This window comes from Rhinolophus ferrumequinum, chromosome 17 (genome assembly GCF_004115265.2).
Source record: "Rhinolophus ferrumequinum isolate MPI-CBG mRhiFer1 chromosome 17, mRhiFer1_v1.p, whole genome shotgun sequence".
Taxonomy (NCBI): Eukaryota; Metazoa; Chordata; class Mammalia; order Chiroptera; family Rhinolophidae; genus Rhinolophus; species Rhinolophus ferrumequinum.
Genome location: NC_046300.1, coordinates 36,192,180 through 36,212,204, shown reverse-complemented (window position 1 = coordinate 36,212,204; position 20,025 = coordinate 36,192,180). Strand labels below are relative to the sequence as shown.

Here is a 20,025-nt window from a genome sequence, read left to right as displayed (position 1 = left end):
TCCCAGTGAAGTGTTAGAGAAAGTGATACTTTACTTAATTGTAAAAATTTGTCATACTTTTTTATGTGTTCCTCTTTCGTCAGGTAGATATTGATTTTTTTGGATCAACCTTGGAAGTTTTTTATAGAGGATAGTAGAGCCTCTGTCAGCTTAAGTCCCAGAATGATTGTGTGACTATAACTTGTGATTCACATGTTCTAGAGCTTCCATTTGAGGGATTATGGATATGGTAATTTTTAGAATTATACTGCTAATTATACTGCTAAATTTTCCTAAATGAGGACCACCTACATTGAAATGTAATGTGATTATTTTAAGGTGGGAACTTAAATCATTGATTTAAACCTTTTATAAGGATTTAAAGCTATGCATTTTCCTCTAAACACTATTTTAGCTGCATTCTACAGATTTTGATATTTTGTATTTTCATTACCATTCAGTTCAAAATATATTCTAATTATCAAACATTTGCAGGTATTTTAGATATGTTTTTGTTACTGATGTCTACTTTAAATCCTTTATGACCAGAGAATCTGATATGTATTATTTTTATCTTTAAAAACTCATACAGTCTTTTGGTGAACATTCTCTCTGTACTTAAAAAGAATGTATATTCTATAATTGTTGGTGTTATATTTGATGCATGTTGATTAGGTCATGATTTTTAGTAGTGCTATTGAAATCTTTAGTATACTTATTATTTTTTCATGTTTGTATATTTGCTTCTTCTGTAAATTACCAAGAGAGATATGTTATAAAACTCAACTGTGATGAATCTGCATAGTTTTTCTTTGAGTTCAATTTTTGCTTCATGTATTTTGAGACTCTTGTTATTGGCATATAACAATACAAGTTGTATCTTCCTAATAAATTTACCACTTTATTATTACAAAGTATATCTTTCTATGTTTATAATACTTGTATGATTTCTGCTTTGTCTGATATCTTAGTCATAACAGCTTTATTGTAGTTAATATTTGCATAGTATATATATTTTTCATCGTTTTAGTGCAAACCTTTTATGCTTTTACATTTAAGGTGTGTCTCTTGTAAATATCATGTGTTCGGGTCTTTTTATCCACTCTGGATAGTCTCTGCCTTTTAAGAGGAATGTTTAGTCATTTAATTGACTTCAATTTAGTTTTCATAGTCTGAGAAATTTTTATTTTACTTTTATTTGAAAGATTATTTTGCCAGTTAAATTCTGGATGGGCGGTTTTCTCTTTTTCCACCTTTATTGAGATATAATTGGCATATAATATTGTGTAAGTTTAAGGTGTACAACCTGTTGATTTAATACATTTTAAAATGATTACCATCATAGCTTTAGCTAACACCTCCATCCTGTCACATTATTATCTTTTTTGTGTGTGTGGTGAGAACGTTTAAAATCTATGCTGTCAGGAACATTTAAGTATATAATGCAGAATTATTAGCTTTCATTACCATTCTGTACATTAGATCCCCAGAACTAGTTAAACTGGAAGTTTGTACCCTTTGACCAGTATCTCCTCAGTCCATCCCCTCCCCCCAGCCACTCTACTGTTTTTCTAAGATTGGCTTTAATTTTAGATTCCACATACAAGTTATATCATGTGTCTTTCTCTATCTGACTTATTTCACTTAGCAGTATGCCTTCTAAAGTTTCATCCAAATTGTCACAAGTGGCAGGATTTTTTTCTTTCTCATGGCTGAACAGCATTATGTTTTTTTATATATACCTCAATTTTGTTATTCATTAATTCATTGATAGACATTTAGGAGGTTGTTTTCATATTCGGCTTTTATGAATAATGATGTGATGAATATAGGAATGAAGATATCTCTATGAGCAGATTTCAGTTTCCTTAGATAGATACTCAGAATTGGGATTGCTGGATTATAATTTTTGAGAAAGCTCTGTACTGTTTTCCATTTGGCATTCCCATCAGCAGTTCACAAGGGTTCCCTTTTCTCCACACCTTCATCAACACTTAATCTTGTCTTTTTGATAATATTTATTCTGACAGATGTGAGGCGATAAGTCATTGTTCATTTGATTTGCATTTCCCTGATGATTAGTGATATCAATCATCTTTTCTTGTACTTCTTGGAAATTTGTGTGTCTTCTTTGGAAACGGTGTGTTGAATTTCTCCGCCCAATTTTTAATCAGATTATTGTTTTTGCTATTAAATTTGTTAAATTTTGTTTATGTAATTTTATTTAGTATAGAAGCATAAGCGTTCTGTATGTTTATTTTCTATCCTGCAACTTTACTAAATTCATTGATTAGTTCTAGCAGTTTTTAGGTGGAATCTTTTATATATATTCATATATACATATATATATATATATATGTATATATGAATATATACATATATTCCTATTATCTGCAAACAAAGATAATTTTACTTCTTCCTCTCCTGTTTGGATGCATTTTCATTTCTTTTTCTTGCTTGATTGCTCTGGGTAAGACTTCCAGTACTACGTTGAATAAGAGTAGTGAAAGTAGTCACCCTAGTCTTTTTCTTGATCTTAGAGGAAAAGCTTTCAGCCTTACACCATTGAGTATAATATTGGTTGTGTAATTGTCATATATGGTCTTTGTTGTGTTTGAGTATGTTTCTTCTATATTCAGTTTGTTTGAATAGTTTTTATCATAAAAGGATGTTGTATTTTGTCAAAAGCTTTTTCTGCATGTATTGAGATGATCATGATTTTTATCTTGCATTCTATTGTGGTGTGTGATATTTATCGGTTTGCATATGTTGGACCATTTTTGCACCTCAGGAACAAATCTCACTTAATCATGGTAATTGCTCCTTTTAATGTGCTGTTGAATTTGGTTTACTGTTTGCTGAGAATTTTTATATCTATATTCATTAGGAATATTGTTCTGTAATTTTCTTGTAGAGTAGCCTGTTTTTGGCATCACTAGAATACTGGCCTCATAAAATGATCCTGGGAGTATTTCCTTGTCTTTAATTTTTGGGAAGAGCTTGAGAAGGATTGAAATGAATTCTTCTTTACATATTCGGTAGAATTCAACAGTGAAACCATCTGGTCCTGGGCTTTTCTGTTTTGGGAGGTTTTTGATGAGTGATTCAATCTCTGCAGTGTTTTTATGTTTTTCATGATATAGTCATAATAGGTTGTATGTTTCTAGGAATTCATCCATAATTTTTAGGCTATCCAATTTGTTGGCATATAATTTTTTCATAATCTGTCATGATCCTTCCTCTTTCGTTTCTGATTTTATTTATTTGAGTGTTCTCTCTTTTTTTCACAGTAAGTCTAGCTAAACATTGGTCAATTTTGTTTCTTTTCAAAAAAGTTGCCTAGTTTCATTGATCTTTTCCATTGTTTTTTCTGGCCTCTATTTCATTTATTTCTGCTCTGGTCTTTGTTATTTCCTTCCTTCTGTTAACTTTGGGCTTGTTTTTTCTTTTTCTAGTACCTTGAGGCATAAAGTGAAATAGTTTATTTGAAATCTTTTTTATTCCTAATGTAGGGATTTATCACTATAAACTTCCCTCTTAGAATTGCTCTTGCTGCATCCCATAGGTTTTGATACATTGTGCTTCCATTTTTGTTAGTTTCAAGGTATTTTTTGATTGCCCTTTGGATTTCTTTTTTTGACTCATTGGTTGTTCAGTAGTATATTGTTTAATCTTCACTTATTTGTGATATTTTTTCAGTTTTTTCCCTCATATTATTGAGTTCTAGTTTCTTAACATTCTGGTCAGAAAAGATACTAGTTATGATTTCAGCCTTCTTAAATTTGCTAAAACTTGTTTTATGAAATATGTGCTCAGTCCTGGAAAATTTTCATGTGTGCTTGAGAAGAGTATGTATTCCGCTTTTGTTGGATGGAATAGTCTGGATGTGTCTATTAGCTCCATTTTCTCTAAAGTATGGTTCTAATCCAATGTTTTCTTTCTGTATGATTCTATCCATTTTTGAAAATGGGGTATTGAAGTGTCCTAGATTATTGTCTGTTTCTGCCTTCAGATTTATTTGTATTTGCTCAATATATTTAGGTGCCCTGATGTTTGGTGCATATATATGTATATACTTATGATTGTTATATTTTCTTCATAAATTCATCCACTTACTTTATAAGGATCATCTTTGTCTCATTGCTGTTTTTGCATTCAAGTTTATTTTACTTGAAATAAATATAGTTACCCTTGCATTCTTTTGGTTTCTTCCTACATGGAATATCTTTGCCATCCCTTCACCTTGAGCCTATGTGTGTCCTTGAAGCCAAAGTGAGTCTCTTGTAGGCAGCATATATTTGGGTCTTGTTTTTTATCCATGTAGCCACTTTATGCTTTAATTGGAGAATTCAGTCCATTAACATTTAGATTAATTATTGATAGGTAAGGACTTTCTAATACTATCTAATTGTTTTCTGGTTGTTTTGAAATTCCTTTTTTTTTTTTTCTGGCTTCTTTGTAAATTAATGATTTTACTTAGTGTTATGCTTTCATTCCTTTCTTTTCTGTGTATATCTTATAGAATTTTGCTCTGTAGTTCCCATGAGACTTACATAAAACATCTTACATACATGTAACAGTATGTTTTGCACTGATAACAATTCATCTTTGATTGCACACAAAAAGTCTGTTCTTTCCTCCCCTCTTACTTTTAATACTTTTGTCCTTCAACCTTTATACTGAATTAGGTAGTTAATACATCACCATATTAGAATATCAGGGGTTCTGAATCTTACTACAGCTTAGCTTTACAGTGTGTTGTATATTTTCATGTTTTTATGTTACTAATTAGTGGTTTTTTTGTTTTACCTTGAAGAACATTTTTTAGCATTTCTTGTAACGTAGGTTTAGTGGTGAGTAATACCCTCAGCTTTTGTTGTTAGGGAAAGTATTTCACTGTCAATTTGAAGGACAGCTTTGTTAGGTAAAGTACTCTTGATTGGCAGTTTCTTTCTTTTAGCACTTTCAATATATCATGCCATTTTCTCCTGGCCTGCAAGGTCTCTGGTGAGAAGTCTGCTGATAGCCTTATATGTGTTTCCTTTCAGGAGAGAATTGTTTTTTCTGTTTATGTTTTAAAATTCTCTTTTTGTTTTTTGGTTTTAGAGAGTTTTGTTCTTACATGGCTTGAAGAATGTTTCGATTGAAGCTTTGAGGTGACTCATTTGCTTCATGAACTTGGATATTGAAATCTCTCCCCAAGATTGGGAATTTTTTTTTGCCATTATTTCTTTAAGTAAGCTCTTTACCGCTTTCTCTCTCTCTTCTCTTTCTTGGAGTCCTATGATGGGTATGTTATTGTTGTTGACTCCAATTAGAGTATGTTGTTGTTGTTGTTGTTCTTATTTTGATGGTATCTCATAATTCCTGTAAACCTTCTTCATTCTTTTTTTTTGTTTTTGTTTTTGCTCCTTTGACGAGGTAATTTCAGTTGATCTGTGTTCTAGCTCACTGATTCTTCCTTCAACTTGTTCATGTCTGCCATTAAAACTCTTTGCTGAATTCTTCAGTATGGTTATTGTATTCCTCAGTTTCAAAATTTCTGTTTGGTTCTTTATGTTTTCTATTTCTTTGTTGAACTTACTTTTCATTTTGTTACCTTTTTTCCCCCTGATACCATTAATTATTTATCTGTGTTCTTTTGTAGCTCACTGACCATTTGTAGAACAATTATTCTGAATTCTTTGTCAGGCAATTCCTGTATCTCCATTTCTTTGGGTCAGTTACTGGAGGTGTGTTGTATTCTTCTTGTGGAGAAGGGGCGTGGGTGTGATGTCTCCTTTGGCTAGGTCACTGGGGTCCACAGTACTGATAACTCACTGGTGCTTGGTGAGCACTGTGGAGGATGTGCAGTCACTGTAAGCATTGTTGATATTCTAAGCAGCACCTTTAGGTCCAGTATCTAGGGACCAAGTTAGTCAGAAGTGGTGACGGGAGTCAGTGATATGCACACACTCAGCTGTGGTGGGCAGCTGCAGGTGCCTGCATAGTGGCAGAGGCCAATATCATACATACTTGTAGTGATGAAGGCTAGCGCATGTAGCAAGGGCTGGGGCCAACTGTGGACTCACTGGCAGCTGTTAAGGCCCGGATTGGCAGCATCCTCTCCTGTGGTTTCAAAGTCTACCCCTGAGCGTGCATAGTGCAGTGTTGGCTTATGGTGAGTTGGGCTGGGGTGTGTAGGTACACAGCCTAGAGGGGCTAGTTGTAGGTAGGCATTGGTGATGCTGGCCAGTTATAGAAGATGAGGACTGACTTTGATCTGTAAGCAGTGGTGGGGTGCCTCGGCTATCAGTGCACTCACTGGTTGCTGCACACCTCCCCACCTCCACCCGGTGGAGGCCAATGATGGGCGTCAGACCAGTGGTGCACAGCTGGAGGTGCTAGCCCTGAGCTTGGGCTTAGTGGTGGGGGTGGTGCTAGGCTGGTGTTTGGCACTTGTGAAGCTGCAGAATCCCAAGTTGGCTGCAAGCATCCCTCTCAGACTCCTGTGTGAGTGGGGTGAGACTCAAGAGGCTAGTGTATTACACTCGTGCAGCAGTGGAGATCCTGGACGGAAGTGTTGAAGGTCTGGTAGTGGTACAGGAAGGGAACAGGGATGGACTTGGGCAACTGGCATCAGTGAAAACAAATACCTGTGGGGGAACAGCTGGGGAGATTTGCAGGAGTTCACAGTGGCTGTGCTGGCCTTTGGCTTTGTCAGGGGTGAAATTTGTTTTTGTTCGCAGAGCCGGTGTCTTAGCCATGAATGTTTCTGCTGTTTGTCTTTTAATAATAAACTCTGCCTTTTTTCCTTGTTTCTAGCCGATCAATACGAGGTCTGAAAATTAAATTTGCAAACTTGTTGCAACAAAGTTGCTAACCGTTTTTGATATCAGACAGATTATTCATTATGAATTTGTACCAACTGGACAGTTAACCAAGTTTACTATTTGGATGTGCTGAAAAGGCTGCGAGAAAAAGATAAACAACTTGAACTTTTCACTAACAATTCATGGCTCGTGCATCACGACAATGCACCAGGTTCACCCGTCTGTAAGGGAAGTTTTAGCTAATAAACAAATAACTGTATTGGGACACCCTCCCTACTCACCTGATCTGGCCCCCAATGACTTCTTTTTTTACCTAAAGATAAAGGAAATATTGAAAGGAAGACATTTTGATGACATGCAGAACATCAAGGGTAATACGACAACAGCTCTAATGGCCATTCCAGAAAAACAGTTCCAAAATTTCTTTGAAGGATGGAATAGGCGCTGGCGTCGGTGAATAGCTTCCCAAGGGGAGTACTTCAAAGGTACATCTGTGCAGTGTCTTGTGAGCTGTGAGGCTGGAGAAGCTGGTCGTTCACACCATTTTTCCTTTCTGGTGAGAGGAACTCTTTCCTTACTGGGAAATTCCTTCATACCACTGAATAATGTCGGTTTGCGGGATGGGATGATGTAGGCAAAATGCACTTATCTTTTTTTCTTATGTGGTTATTCTCAGTTTTGTTGTTGATAAAACATCGTAAGTGGACTGTAGAGAGATCTCCTGGAACTGTTTTTTGTTTGTGGATAGCTATCCAATTGTTGATCTTTTTGGGATGACAGGGAAGCTGCGTTTTTCTGCCAACTGGTGAGCAGTTCTTTCTTTCAGTGCTTTAAATATGTCATTCCATTATCCACTGGCTTTCATTCTTTTTGGATAAGTGTGCCATATTTTTATACTTTGGTCTTATGTAGATATCCGATGGCTGCTTTAAAATTTTTTCTCTTTTTCTGAAGATTCCCAGGTGTTTGATTTTGATGTGCCTCATATGAGGTGTGATCAAACAATATGGTGAATGTTTAAATTAAAAAAAAAATTATTACAGTAAAAGACACATTGCCATAATTCCGCTCAAAATACTCTTCCTCACTTCGAATACACTTATTCCATCGTTATTAACACTTTCTGATGCAGTTTTGGAAGTCCTCTTTCGTGAGTGTTTTTGGTTATGCTGTTGTGGCTGCCTCGATGTCCTGAATTATTTTGACTTTGGGGAAGAGCCAGAAGTCACATGGTGCCAGATCCGGTGAATAGGGTGGATGAGGACACACTGTAATGTTTTAATTTTACAGAAATTGCCATATACCAGAAGCGATGTGTGACATGGAGCGTTGTCATGATGGAGATGATTTAAGGCACACTTTAAAGTATACCTTCTCTCAACTGTAGCTCACACCCAACTGACTGCACCAAACAAGTTGAAACTTGGCATACACTGTTACTAAGGTTTGACACACCGCTGCCCTTATTGAAGATCCCTGCCTATCCACTGGATGGAACTCGGCAGCAGTATTCACCATATTTTGTGATCACAACAAAAAGGCTCTGTGTCACATCGCTTCTGGTATGGCAATTTCTGTCAAATAAAAATATGATGGTGTGTCCTCATCCACCTTATTCACCTGATCCGGCACTGAGCGTCTTCTGACTCTTCCCCAAAAGTCAAAATGACCGTGAAAGGTACATGTTTTGAATCGATTCAGGACATCAAGGCAGTGCAACTGAAGACACTCACAAAAGAGTTCTTCCAGAATTTCTTCATAAAGAGGCAAGAACAATGGGATACATGTGTTTCAATTGAGGGGGATTATTTTGAGGGGGATTAATGATGATGTGTCTTTTACTTTAATAAATTTTTTAAAAATGCAGACATTCACCCTATTTTTTGATCATACCTTGTATAGTTTTCTGTTTTATCCTGCCCTTTGCCACCATATATATAATGACACACTCTATCATCCACCTACCTATGACCATACTTGGTAATGCCTCTAACAGTCACCAGTTTCTGCGAATCTAAGAAAGGCTTATCTACTGGAGTGTAGTCTTGAGAGTCCTTTGCTTCTACACCTCTTTGATAGTTTTTATAAAGTTTAACTTTGTTCCCTTCAAAATGAATAACCAATCATGTTAGTATCATTTATTACATAGATTACCCGTCCCGGTAAAATTGAAATATCGCTTTTGTCATAACTTAACTTCTGTATATACCATGGTGGCCGATAAAATGTACACATTTTAAGAGATGTTATCTATGTATTAGTTTTTGAAGTTGAATTGAATTACGGTAGCAATGTATAGTATGACATTCGCTCAGAGCATGGCGTTAATCAAATGACTGCTAGTGTCACTCATTGTATTACAATTTTAATACAGTATTTTCCTTTCTTAAAATGCGTATACATTTTTTTGGCACCCTGTGTACACTTGGGTCTATTTTTGTGGTCTGTTCTCTTATATTGTTTTTCTAGTTTCACCTTATTTTCATTATCCTTGTATCCAGTTCTGATTTCTAATGCAAGTCCTTGATCACTAGTCTTATTCAGAATGTTTTGGGCTCTTCTTATATTACTGGGGACATTAGAAATTGATACTATCACTGGGAATTCAAAAAAATTTTGGTCAACATCTTCAGAGTGCCTTTATAATGCTGGGTCCCATGTTCAAGGGAAATGACATTTTCCTCAGTTTTGTGCCATACTTAATTACCTGTCGCACAAAGCATGCCTGCTTGGGCCCTGATTCTCTAGGTAACTCCTGATCTACCTTCTCCATTTTCAGTCCTCACCACCATTCTTAGCCTACAGGGCCTGACTCATTATTCAGCAGAGCTGAATCTTGAACAGATACCACTTCATTCTTTTTCTTTTTATCTTCTCCTCCAACCATAACGTTCTTTGTAGAACAATACCTCCCAGACACTAATGTGATAAGACAGAGAAACAGTGTGTTATGTATATCAGCAGAACAAAAAGTCCTCTCTTTCACGTAGGAGAAGGGAATGTGGTTGCTCCTCAGTAGAAATGGTCATTAAACAAAGGGTATCTTCAACTAGAATGGGTTATAGTAAAAGAACGGACAATACCTTGTATTAGTAAGGTTTTGGAGCCCCGTATCTCTTACGTTGCTAAATCTTGTATATTGCTGGTGGAAGTACAATTTAATATTCCTGTTTTTGAAAATTGTTTGGCATTGTCTACTAACCTTCAACATACATGTGTCTTCTGTGTTAACAAGTCTGCTACTGGGTTATATGCAACAGAAAAAATACTTATGTTTATCAAAAGGTGGACAGTTTTGTTCATAACAGTTTTATTTGTCATGGCTCTAAAATGGAAGCAACACTCAATGTCCATCAACAGTAAAACTCATCTGTGGTGTGTTAACACAATGGAAATACAAATGCAAAAAGGAATTAGTGATACACTAATAACGTGATTGACTCTCACTGATAAAACTTTGAAAACAAAGTCCAAGGATGATATTATTTGTATGAATTTCAAAAACATGTCAACTGTTAAGGAAAAATATTTGAACCATGTGAGCTGGGGATGGTTTTCTTACTGGAAGGGAACATGAGGAGTCCTGCTTCAGTTCTGGAAATGTTTTATATTTTCATCTTGGTATGTAGTATTTGTGAAATTTCATCAAGGTATAACTTAAGATTTATACATTGTACTGTGTAGTACCTCAGTACTAAATAAAAGTTTTATTTTTAAAAAATGTAAAAATTGTTTTTATACATTTTTTTGATCAACCACCCCAATCCAAGAAAACCCCCCATACAATTTCATCCACTAGTATGCTAAGTGGAGTCAGATTAAATTTTCCTAAAAATTTCAAAAAACTTTATTGATGAAGAACTAAGCTTTTTTCATTTTTTTCAGATTTAGTGTATGATACTTACTTAGGTTGTTTTTTATATCCTGTATGTTTTTATGGTTTTCTCCATTAACATATATACCTTTTAAAATTTATTCTGTGTTTCTTATTAGTTGTGAACAGGCTACTCATCCATGTTTTTATATATTACAAATATTGAAAAGTTATTTTGTACATTTATCTTTTATCAGGTGTCTTGTCAAATTTTTCCATTAATCTTTTGAGTCACATTTGTAGAGACTCTTAGTTTTTCTTTTTTTTTAATCAAATGTAGGAAAGGATAATTGCATAAATATTTTACTAATTTTTGCATTAACTGAAAATTTGAAACCTATGTTGAATGATCGTGGATGTATCCTTTTCTTGTTTCTCTTTGAGTTGTAATGTCTTATGCGTTTTAACAACAAAAGTATTAGTCTTTATCTTTTTTTTTGAACACTGCAGAATATCGTCAGATACCTTTTTGAAATCTAATAATATAATCATTTTATTTTTTCCCTTTGTTGACAAGTTGAATTGCTTGATTTTCTAATATTGAGCCATCCTTACATTCCTGAAGAATATGCATTTTATTACATATGTTGGTTATGTACTACTAGTGGATTAAATTTTCTGATATTCAGAAAGTTTGTTTCTGTGTATAAGTGATATTAGTTTAGTATTTGTTTTATTCTCACAATATGTTTTGAATATTAATATCTATAGTTGCTTACTAATTATTAGATTAGGGGATTGGTAAAGTCGGGTTTGTATTGTGCTCTATTTTGAACAAATACCTGAAACTTTAGTAACTTACCTTTTAATTGCCTTTAAAAATGAAGAAATCTCTACTTTTAATTGGTTATAGTGAAATAATTTCAGGTAAGTAGTTTTCTTGTTTAAATAGATGTAGACAGATAAAACCACAGACTTAAAAAAAAATTATTTGCTGTAATATTAAATTTTTTTGAAGTTTTCATTTTTCTATATGTTTTTTCCCCCACAGTCCGTGGTGGATGACTGGATTGAATCATATAAACAAGACAGAGACATTGCACTTCTGGATTTGATCAACTTTTTTATCCAGTGTTCAGGATGTCGAGGTAAAGAACGTTGGAATAAATGATGTACATTGAGCCTGTGAGTCAAACAGTGTCAATTTACTTTACGTTCCCTTAGTCATACATAATTCATCCTAGAATTATGTGCTAATCTTTTTCTGATAAAATTACTTTTAAGTTATTTAAGGATATTTCTTTTTGTTCTGGTTCAGTTTTGCTCCTATAAAATAATAGATTTCTGAACTTTTTGAAATTTTGAAGGAAATTTGAAATTCATTTAATGAATTTACGAATTGACTTTTTAACATCATAAGCTTTTATAATTACTGTTTACTGGTATTATGCTTACCTATGCTTCATAGTAGGAACTGTGCTAGTTGCTAACATTCATATTTTGTATCCTTGGTAGTATTTTGGTCTTCATTTTATAAATGAAGTACTTAAAGCTCAAATAATTTGCTTAGGGTTACATAAGTAAGCAATCAGGTGTCTTATGTTTATAGTTGGTTGGAAATCCATAGACAATTTGTTAAAATAAAGTGGTTCTATTTTTATCATCTTAATAGATAAAGATATTTTCCTTCTTTAGAGTGAATAAATTCTACTACATGGGCGAAGTCAGTTAGTAAATCACCATTCTTTGTTTTTTCAATAGAGAAGGAACAGTGATCTTTTATTTAGATCACTGATTAAAGCAATATTTTAAAGGCTATCTTATTTCTGTCCAAGTTGTAACTCACCATATTGACATAAATAGTTTAATAAATATTTATTTACAGAGCACCTACTCTGTACTAAGCACTGTTCCAGAGTATACAAATGTTACCAAGAGAGTCTCTGCCCCCAGTCAGTATTAGGGTATGTGTAATTTTTAAAGGAGGCTTTATTACAAGGAACAAAAAGAGAAATATGCCAGTAGTTCAGTGAAGTGCTCAGTGTCTTCATAAGAGTAATAAGATTGGTTACTATTTAATTACTATGTGCCAAGATGTGTGCTTTATGTACATTAGCTTGCTTAATATTAGTTAACAGTCCTATCAGACAGACGTGATCTTTATTTTGTAGATTAGGAAACAGAATAAAGGGCTTACGTAGATTTTTGGACATCATACAGTTTGTAAATGCCAACTTCATAATTTAGAGTAAGGTTTTTCTCAATCTGGAGTTTTTATGCCTAACCACAGGATACTATGAGGATAACAAGTAGGGGTTCTGATCCAGCCCAGACTTTGTGTTTATATGTATGTGTGAATATGGGGATATTTCTAAGAAAATGCATCCCAGAGTAAGAAACTGTGGTAAGACTGAGGTTGAGTAAAAGAAAGTTAATGGGGAAGAGAAAGGCCAAAGTTAACAGTTTGTGCAAAAATGCCTAAAGACAAGAAAGCACGGCACACTCTAGCATATAAATAGAGTTGATGGCTGAATCCTAGAGCATGAAGACAGGTGAGGAGTAGCAAGAGATTCAGTTATTTGAGCGAATGCAAGTTTGTTCATTTTACAGCCTTAAAGTGAACACTGAAGTGCCTTACTTACTTAATCTAATCTATGTAGGTGCCCTGTTGGATTGGGTTTTGATTTTGAAACAACTGATATTCTTTAAATTTTTTCCTTTTGTAATTCATTTCCATGGCTCAAAAAATTAAAAACAATTTTTTTTTTGATAAAGGAGAAAATCTTTACCACTTCCTGCCTTCCCATCTATGTCTATGGAGTGGAAGAATGTAGATAAATGTATTTGTAATTACATTCGGTACATACTGCCAAATTTCCTGCTACAGAAACTGTACCCAATTTTACTCCCATGAAAATGCTTGTTTCTTCTCAGTCTTTCAACAAAGTGCTTTTACAGATTTTTGGATTGGTTTTATGAATGATTTAAAAATATGTCAATTTGATTTTTTAAAATTGAGGTGGAATTCACTTGATATACAATTAACCATTTTAAAGTGTACAATTCAGTAACATTTAGCTCATTTACAATGTTGTGCAACCACCTATCTCAAAATATCAAAACTTCTTTTCACCCCAAAAGAATACCTCATATTCATTAAGCAGTCATTCCCCTATTCTCTTCTCCCTGCCAACCCTTGACATCTACTTACTTGTATGCTTTCTGCTTCTGTGAATTTGCCTGTTCTGGTCATTTTATATAAAATGTGACCTGTTCACTTAGCATAATGTCCTCAGAGTAGTAACATGCGTATCATCATTTCTTTTCATGGCTGAATAACATTCCATTGTATGTATATATCACAATTTGTTTATCCATTCTTTTGTTGATGGACATTTGGGTTGTTTTACCTTTTGGTTATTGTGAATATTGCTACTGGGAACATTCATGAACATGTATCAGTTTGAGTAATTACTTTTTAATTTTTTGTGGTAAGTAGCTATGAATGGAGTTGCTGGATCATTTGGTAATTCTATTTTAACTTTTGAGGAACTGCCAAACTATTTTCCATAGCAGCTGCAACATTTTACATTCTTACCAGAAATGTATGATGGTTCTTATTTCTCCATATCCTCTCCAGCACTTTATTTTCCAATTTAAAAAATTTCAACTGTCCTAGAGGGTATGAAGTGGTATTTCATTGTGGTTTGATTAGTGTTTCCTTAGGAATCAATAATATTGAACATCTTTTCATATTTTTTTTGGGCCATTTGTATTTCTTCTTTGAAGAAATGTGTATTTAACTCCTGTGCTCATTTTTAAATTAGATGTGTTTTTGTTGTTGTTGTGAATTGTAAGAGTTCTTTATATATTCAAAGATGTCCTTTGATGTAAAAGTTTTAAAATTTTATGAAGTCTACTTTACATACTTTTTTTCATTTTTTTGCTCATGCTTGTGTAAAGTCTAAGAATCCATTGCCAAATATAAGGCTATAAAGATTTATCCTTGTTTTATTCTAATATTTTTATAGTTTTAAATCTTATGTGTAAGTTGTTGATCCTTGGTTAATTTTTGTACATGAATAATTTTAATTTGCATTTCTCTTATGAATGGGGCTTGAAATCTGTTTCTATTTCTTTTTCTGTGAATTCTCTGTTCCCATTCCATGCCAGTTTTCCTTAGACTGTCTATAGTTCCTGAAAAGGTGCTTGACAAAATGGATTTTAAAACATTTTGATAAAGGAGACATAGATGCATATTTTCTTAATATGATTAACAAAGAAAGCACAGAATATCTCACATCAGTGGAATATAATAAAAATCCACAAATAGACCCAAGTACCTATGAAACTTTAGTAAGCATATCTTAAAACATATGAAAGAAGAGAATTGCTATACTGAGATACCATTTTTCACCTATGAGATTGATAAAAATTTTAAATTGTTACACTGTTGGTAAGGCTGTGAGGATACAGACACATTGTTGGAAAACAAATTGGTACATCTCTCAGGGAAAGAGATTTGGCAGTTTCTACCCACGGCTACATATGTTTTTATCTTTTGACCCAGCCATCCTACTTCTGGAATTTTGCCGTGAAGATATACCTCAGTATTGAAAAAATAAATGCCCAGGGCTGCTCTATACAATACTATTTGTAATTGCAAAATAGTGGAAACAGTGATTGAATAAACTGGTATAGCTATACAGGGGAAATAATGGAGTATGCACATGTATCTACTCATTTGACCAAAAAGAAATACAGGAAAGAAATACCAGAAAATAATGATTGATTACCTGTAGGGTGTGTGTGTATGTAAATGAGTTGGAAATTTTAGATAGAATTGGGGTGAAAAGATACTTAATTTGAATATACTGTTTGAATATTCCTGACTTTTGTAGGTATCTTAAAGTCTCATTACTCAAAAAGAAGGAAAAATCAAAGAAGTGAGAAAATTCTTAAAATTGGATTCAAAGAGAACAGGTGAAACATACCATGAATAACGTAACCACACTGAGGAATACAGAAAGTACTAACTAAATGTACTAACTAAATAACTTTTAAAATAAATGCTTGGGACATAAAACTAGTGGGGAAAAGTTTGATGAGGAACACACTTGAACTAGTCTCAGTGTCTCCTTACAAGGTATGGGTTATTTATGAGTAGAATGGTAACTTTCCCATGTACAAACTAGGCAGACAGCACCATAAATAAATGATGAAAGCAAACATTGCCAGTTATGGAGCCAGTCAATAACATGTGCTTCTTGATACACACTTAGAAGAACTGAACTTCTGCAGTATTCTTGCCAAAAGTGCAGAGCCTGAAACCACTCTTGAGGACCATCAGACAATCTGAAATTGAAGTATATTCTTCAAAATAGCTATCCTGTATTCAAAAAGTCAGTGTCATGACATATACAGAAACGACTCATAATCTGTTCCAGAGACTAAAATACGACAGCTGTATGCAGTGCATCTTAGATTTTTCTTTTGATGTAAAGGGTGTTATTGTGACAAATACTGGAATCTGAATTAGTTCTGTGGATTACAACATGTGTATTGTATCGTTGTTAATTTCATGATTTTGATCATTGTACTGTGGTTTTAACAAGCGATTGTTTTGTTTGAGGGAAGTGCACACTGAAGTATTGAAGAGTAAAGGAATATGTGAAGAGTTAAAGAAGGATACAACAAATGTAAAATGTTTATATCTGGAAATTAGGTGATTGGTATTTAGAAATTCTTTGTCCTTTTCTTATAACTTTAAAGTCTGAAATTATGTCAAAGTGAAAAATGCAAGTGGGGGGAAAGGCCTTTTAACCCAAAGCCAACATTGTGCTGATGGGAAACCAGTATGGTCATTTTTCACCAAAGTCAAACAAAGCTAAGATACCCACTCACACAATTCCTATTTAGCATTATATTGGTAATAGAAGCCAACACATTTAGACCATAAAATGAAGTATGATTACTATTTGAAAATAATATTGTTTAGAAAATTCAAGAGAATTAGTTTATAAAACTAATATAAGTCATAAAATAATTTAATAAGTTATTGGAATGTAGGGTTAATAAAGATGAATTAATACATTTGGTTTATATAAGAATAGCCTGTTAGAAGACATAATGGAATAATGGGCAATGTGAGAAATTATTTGTGATCTATACCTCACTTGATATAATGTACCAAGATAAATTCCCAGTGCATCAAGAGTTTAAATGACAACAACAAGTGGCAGAACCAAAGAAAAAGAAACAACAAATAAATACCAGGAAGAAAGAAATATTAAAAGCACTAGAAGAAACAAGGAAGAATTCCATTATTACCTCAGAGTGGAAAAGACCTTTTATTAATGTGAGTCACAATTAGCTGTGACTCAAAATCTCTGTGTTATAAAAGAAAAGATTGGTATACAAGTATTAAACTACACTAAAAAACAACACCAAAAACTTTTACATAGTAGGTACATTATAGAGAAAGTCAAAAGACAAAGGACAAATTGGGAAATTTTTGTGTTATAAAGGCTGGTCTCTCTATTAAGTTAAGATTTTGCATTTATAAGGACTCTTTAAGTTGCAAAGTAATTTCCAAAATCCAGATTGCTCTATTGTATCAGACCATTTCTCCCTAAAGCTGTGTAAGAACCTGAAACAATAGGAAATTGAACCAGAGAACCAGGGAAGGGAGGAAGTCATCAAACTTTTTTCCTAGTTCTTGACTAGAAGGGACACTCCCACCAGTGACGTGACAAATTGGAACATCCTATGATTAGTATAAAGTCTTCATAAGCCCCTTTTCCATTTGACACCAGTGTCACTATTTTCTTTTCTTGACGTTTGGGCCTAGGGGATGGCTTTGGTTTACTACTTTAGCTGTCTTAAGTTGTTGCATCAGCACTCCTAGTTGTTTCCTTATCTGTCCCCAGAGTTCCCATCTGCAATCTCATTGAAATCTCTTCAGTTAAACCATCTAGAGTAAATTCTGTTTACTGCTGGGACCCTCAGTTAGAATAGACTAATTCAGCATGTGGTAATAGGGTATATTTAGTATCAGTGAAGTAGGAAAGATGGCAAAGGGAACGTTGAGAAAGATGGCAAAGGGAACGTTGATCTAAACACTATTGACTTAGAGTTGCATTTTAGTTATGTAACTTCATAAGCATTCATAGGAATAAATTCTGAGAAAGTTAAGACAACACAGAAGGGATATATTTATAGTATTATGCATGACAAAATAAAAGTGTGTTATCTCTATTCTATTCAAAATCTTATCATTGTTTAGTACACCATTGGTACAGGCATGTATCTTTGGGTATATCCTAATGCATGTATATAATACATTACAGAAATGTATATGATTGGGTACTGATAGTTTTCATTGACAAATGTGCTTGTGTTTAGTTAGTAAAGGATGTATTTATCAAACTTGTGAAGTGTAGGTTAGAAATACCTTCTTTCTTACCATAGTTGTTTATACCAACTAATGGCTCTGTTTTGTAATGCTTGTGCCAAACAGTGGACTTCCAAGTGCCTGAGGGCTTTATAGAAGTGTAGAAATACTAGAGAATTGACCTCACTCAGGAAGTTACTCCAAGAGTTCCCTGTACTTTCCCATTTCATGGGCTGATTAGTGTCTTAATCATTTTTTCATGGAGCCTGTAGAACAAAAGAAATACCTCACATTTCCTTTTTGAAGTAGTTAGGTCCAAATAATTTATTTGTGTTCTAATAAATTTAGTAGCTATTTGGAAAAATGAACAAAACTGAAAGAAAAATAAAAATCATTTTTCTCTTCTTTCTTGCCTAAGATTCTTTGAATCCAAAAGAACTCCCTTTCCCCCCCCTCTACTTTTTTGGATATTTTTACAGTAACTCTGCATTCATTTAATGGTTACCCTAGAAGTTATAGAAGTCATATTTAATGTATCGAAATTTAAAGATAATTACCACCTTTACTCTTTTCTCAGATAGGACCCAGAATGCTATAATTTCGTTTACTTCCTTCCTTGTTTTGTAGTTTAAATCTATTTAGTTTTCCCATAGTTGTTACTGTTTTTTGAATAAAATTATAGTTTATTTAGCTTTACCCATGTAAACTTCTGTTTATTGTTATTTATATTTTCTTCATGTCATTTGTGTTTGGAATCACTTCTGCCTAAAGTGGAGCTTTACAAAATTCCTTTGAGGTTCTATTGGAAATTCTGTAGACACTTGAACTTGATCTGAAAATATAATTTGTCTATTTCTTAAAATATATTTTGTTGGGTATATAATTTAATATTGCCAGTTATTTTTTTTCACACATTAGAAGATATTATTCTGGCTTGCATTGTTGAAAACTTGGGATAGTCTTTTTTTGTTTGTTTTTTAATACTTATTTTCTTTGTTTCTGGTATTCTGCAGTTTGGCTCTATTATTATGTTTTAGGTGTAAAACATTTCTTTGGATTGGTGTTTTTCCTCAGCTATGTCTGTAAATATTATCATTTTATTTTTCTTCTCCCTTAGAAACTTTGTTTAAACTTTGCATATTGTGTTCTATGGACCTTTTCCTGTTTTTGAATTTCTGTGCTGCTTTCTGTGTAATTTTCTCTCTATCTTCCAGTTCACTACCTTTTTTTCATCTCTTACCAGTCTGTTTCAGTTATTATATTTTCATTTCTAGAAATTACAGCTACTGGGTTCTTTATTAAAGAAGAAGGAGTCCATGAAATTGGTCCCTGTGGATATTCAGTCTTGTATTTCCCTTTTTTAACATGGTAAATTTATTTCTTATACAGTCTCTGATAATTCTAATAAGTCTTTCTGAGTCTATTTCTGTGGTCTCTTTTTGTTTGTACTTTTGTATATTGCCTTTCTTTTCTGTATGTTATGTTTAGTTAATTTTTATTCCAAGTTCCATATTTTCTCTCAAATTTATTTGAAACTTAGAATAAAGGTACATTTCTCTAGAGAGGAATTACCATTTGCTTGACAGATGTCTAGTGGCACTACCAATCTAGGACCACTTGCAACTTATTTGCATTTTAAAGTTTTCTTGATCAGATTATGTGAATTTATGAGAGCACCAGTGTTTGATTACTACCTCTCAGATACATTTATCTTCTCCTACACAGAACGCCCTAAAAATCTTTGTAGTCCCCAGAGTATAAGGTGTTAGATTAACTCCTGGTTTAATGTTAGCCTAGAGATGAAATCATTTGAGCCCCCATTTTGTGAAATAGTTATTTCTCTTAGACCCTTCACCTCAGAGCTTTCAATTTATGAATCAAGGCTCATTGTTTTCAGAGAAGACTGATTTCATTGTGTTCTTCTGTATTTTATGTTTCTGCTTTTAGTTTTTCTCCTAATAATTTCTTAGTACTTCATAAGGTTTCAGATGCTTTTCAAAATGTTTTTAATACTTCAGCATTTCAGG

At 33.6% G+C, this 20,025-nt stretch overlaps 1 protein-coding gene across 1 annotated transcript in view; it reads left to right on the top strand.

Annotated features, from left to right (window-relative positions):
- STAG1 (stromal antigen 1) overlaps positions 1-20,025 on the top strand; it is a 260,872-nt gene that overhangs the window by 53,691 nt on the left and 187,156 nt on the right. The window contains 1 exon segment of the mRNA XM_033131991.1: positions 11,657-11,753. Coding sequence (XP_032987882.1) covers positions 11,657-11,753 — 97 coding nt within the window.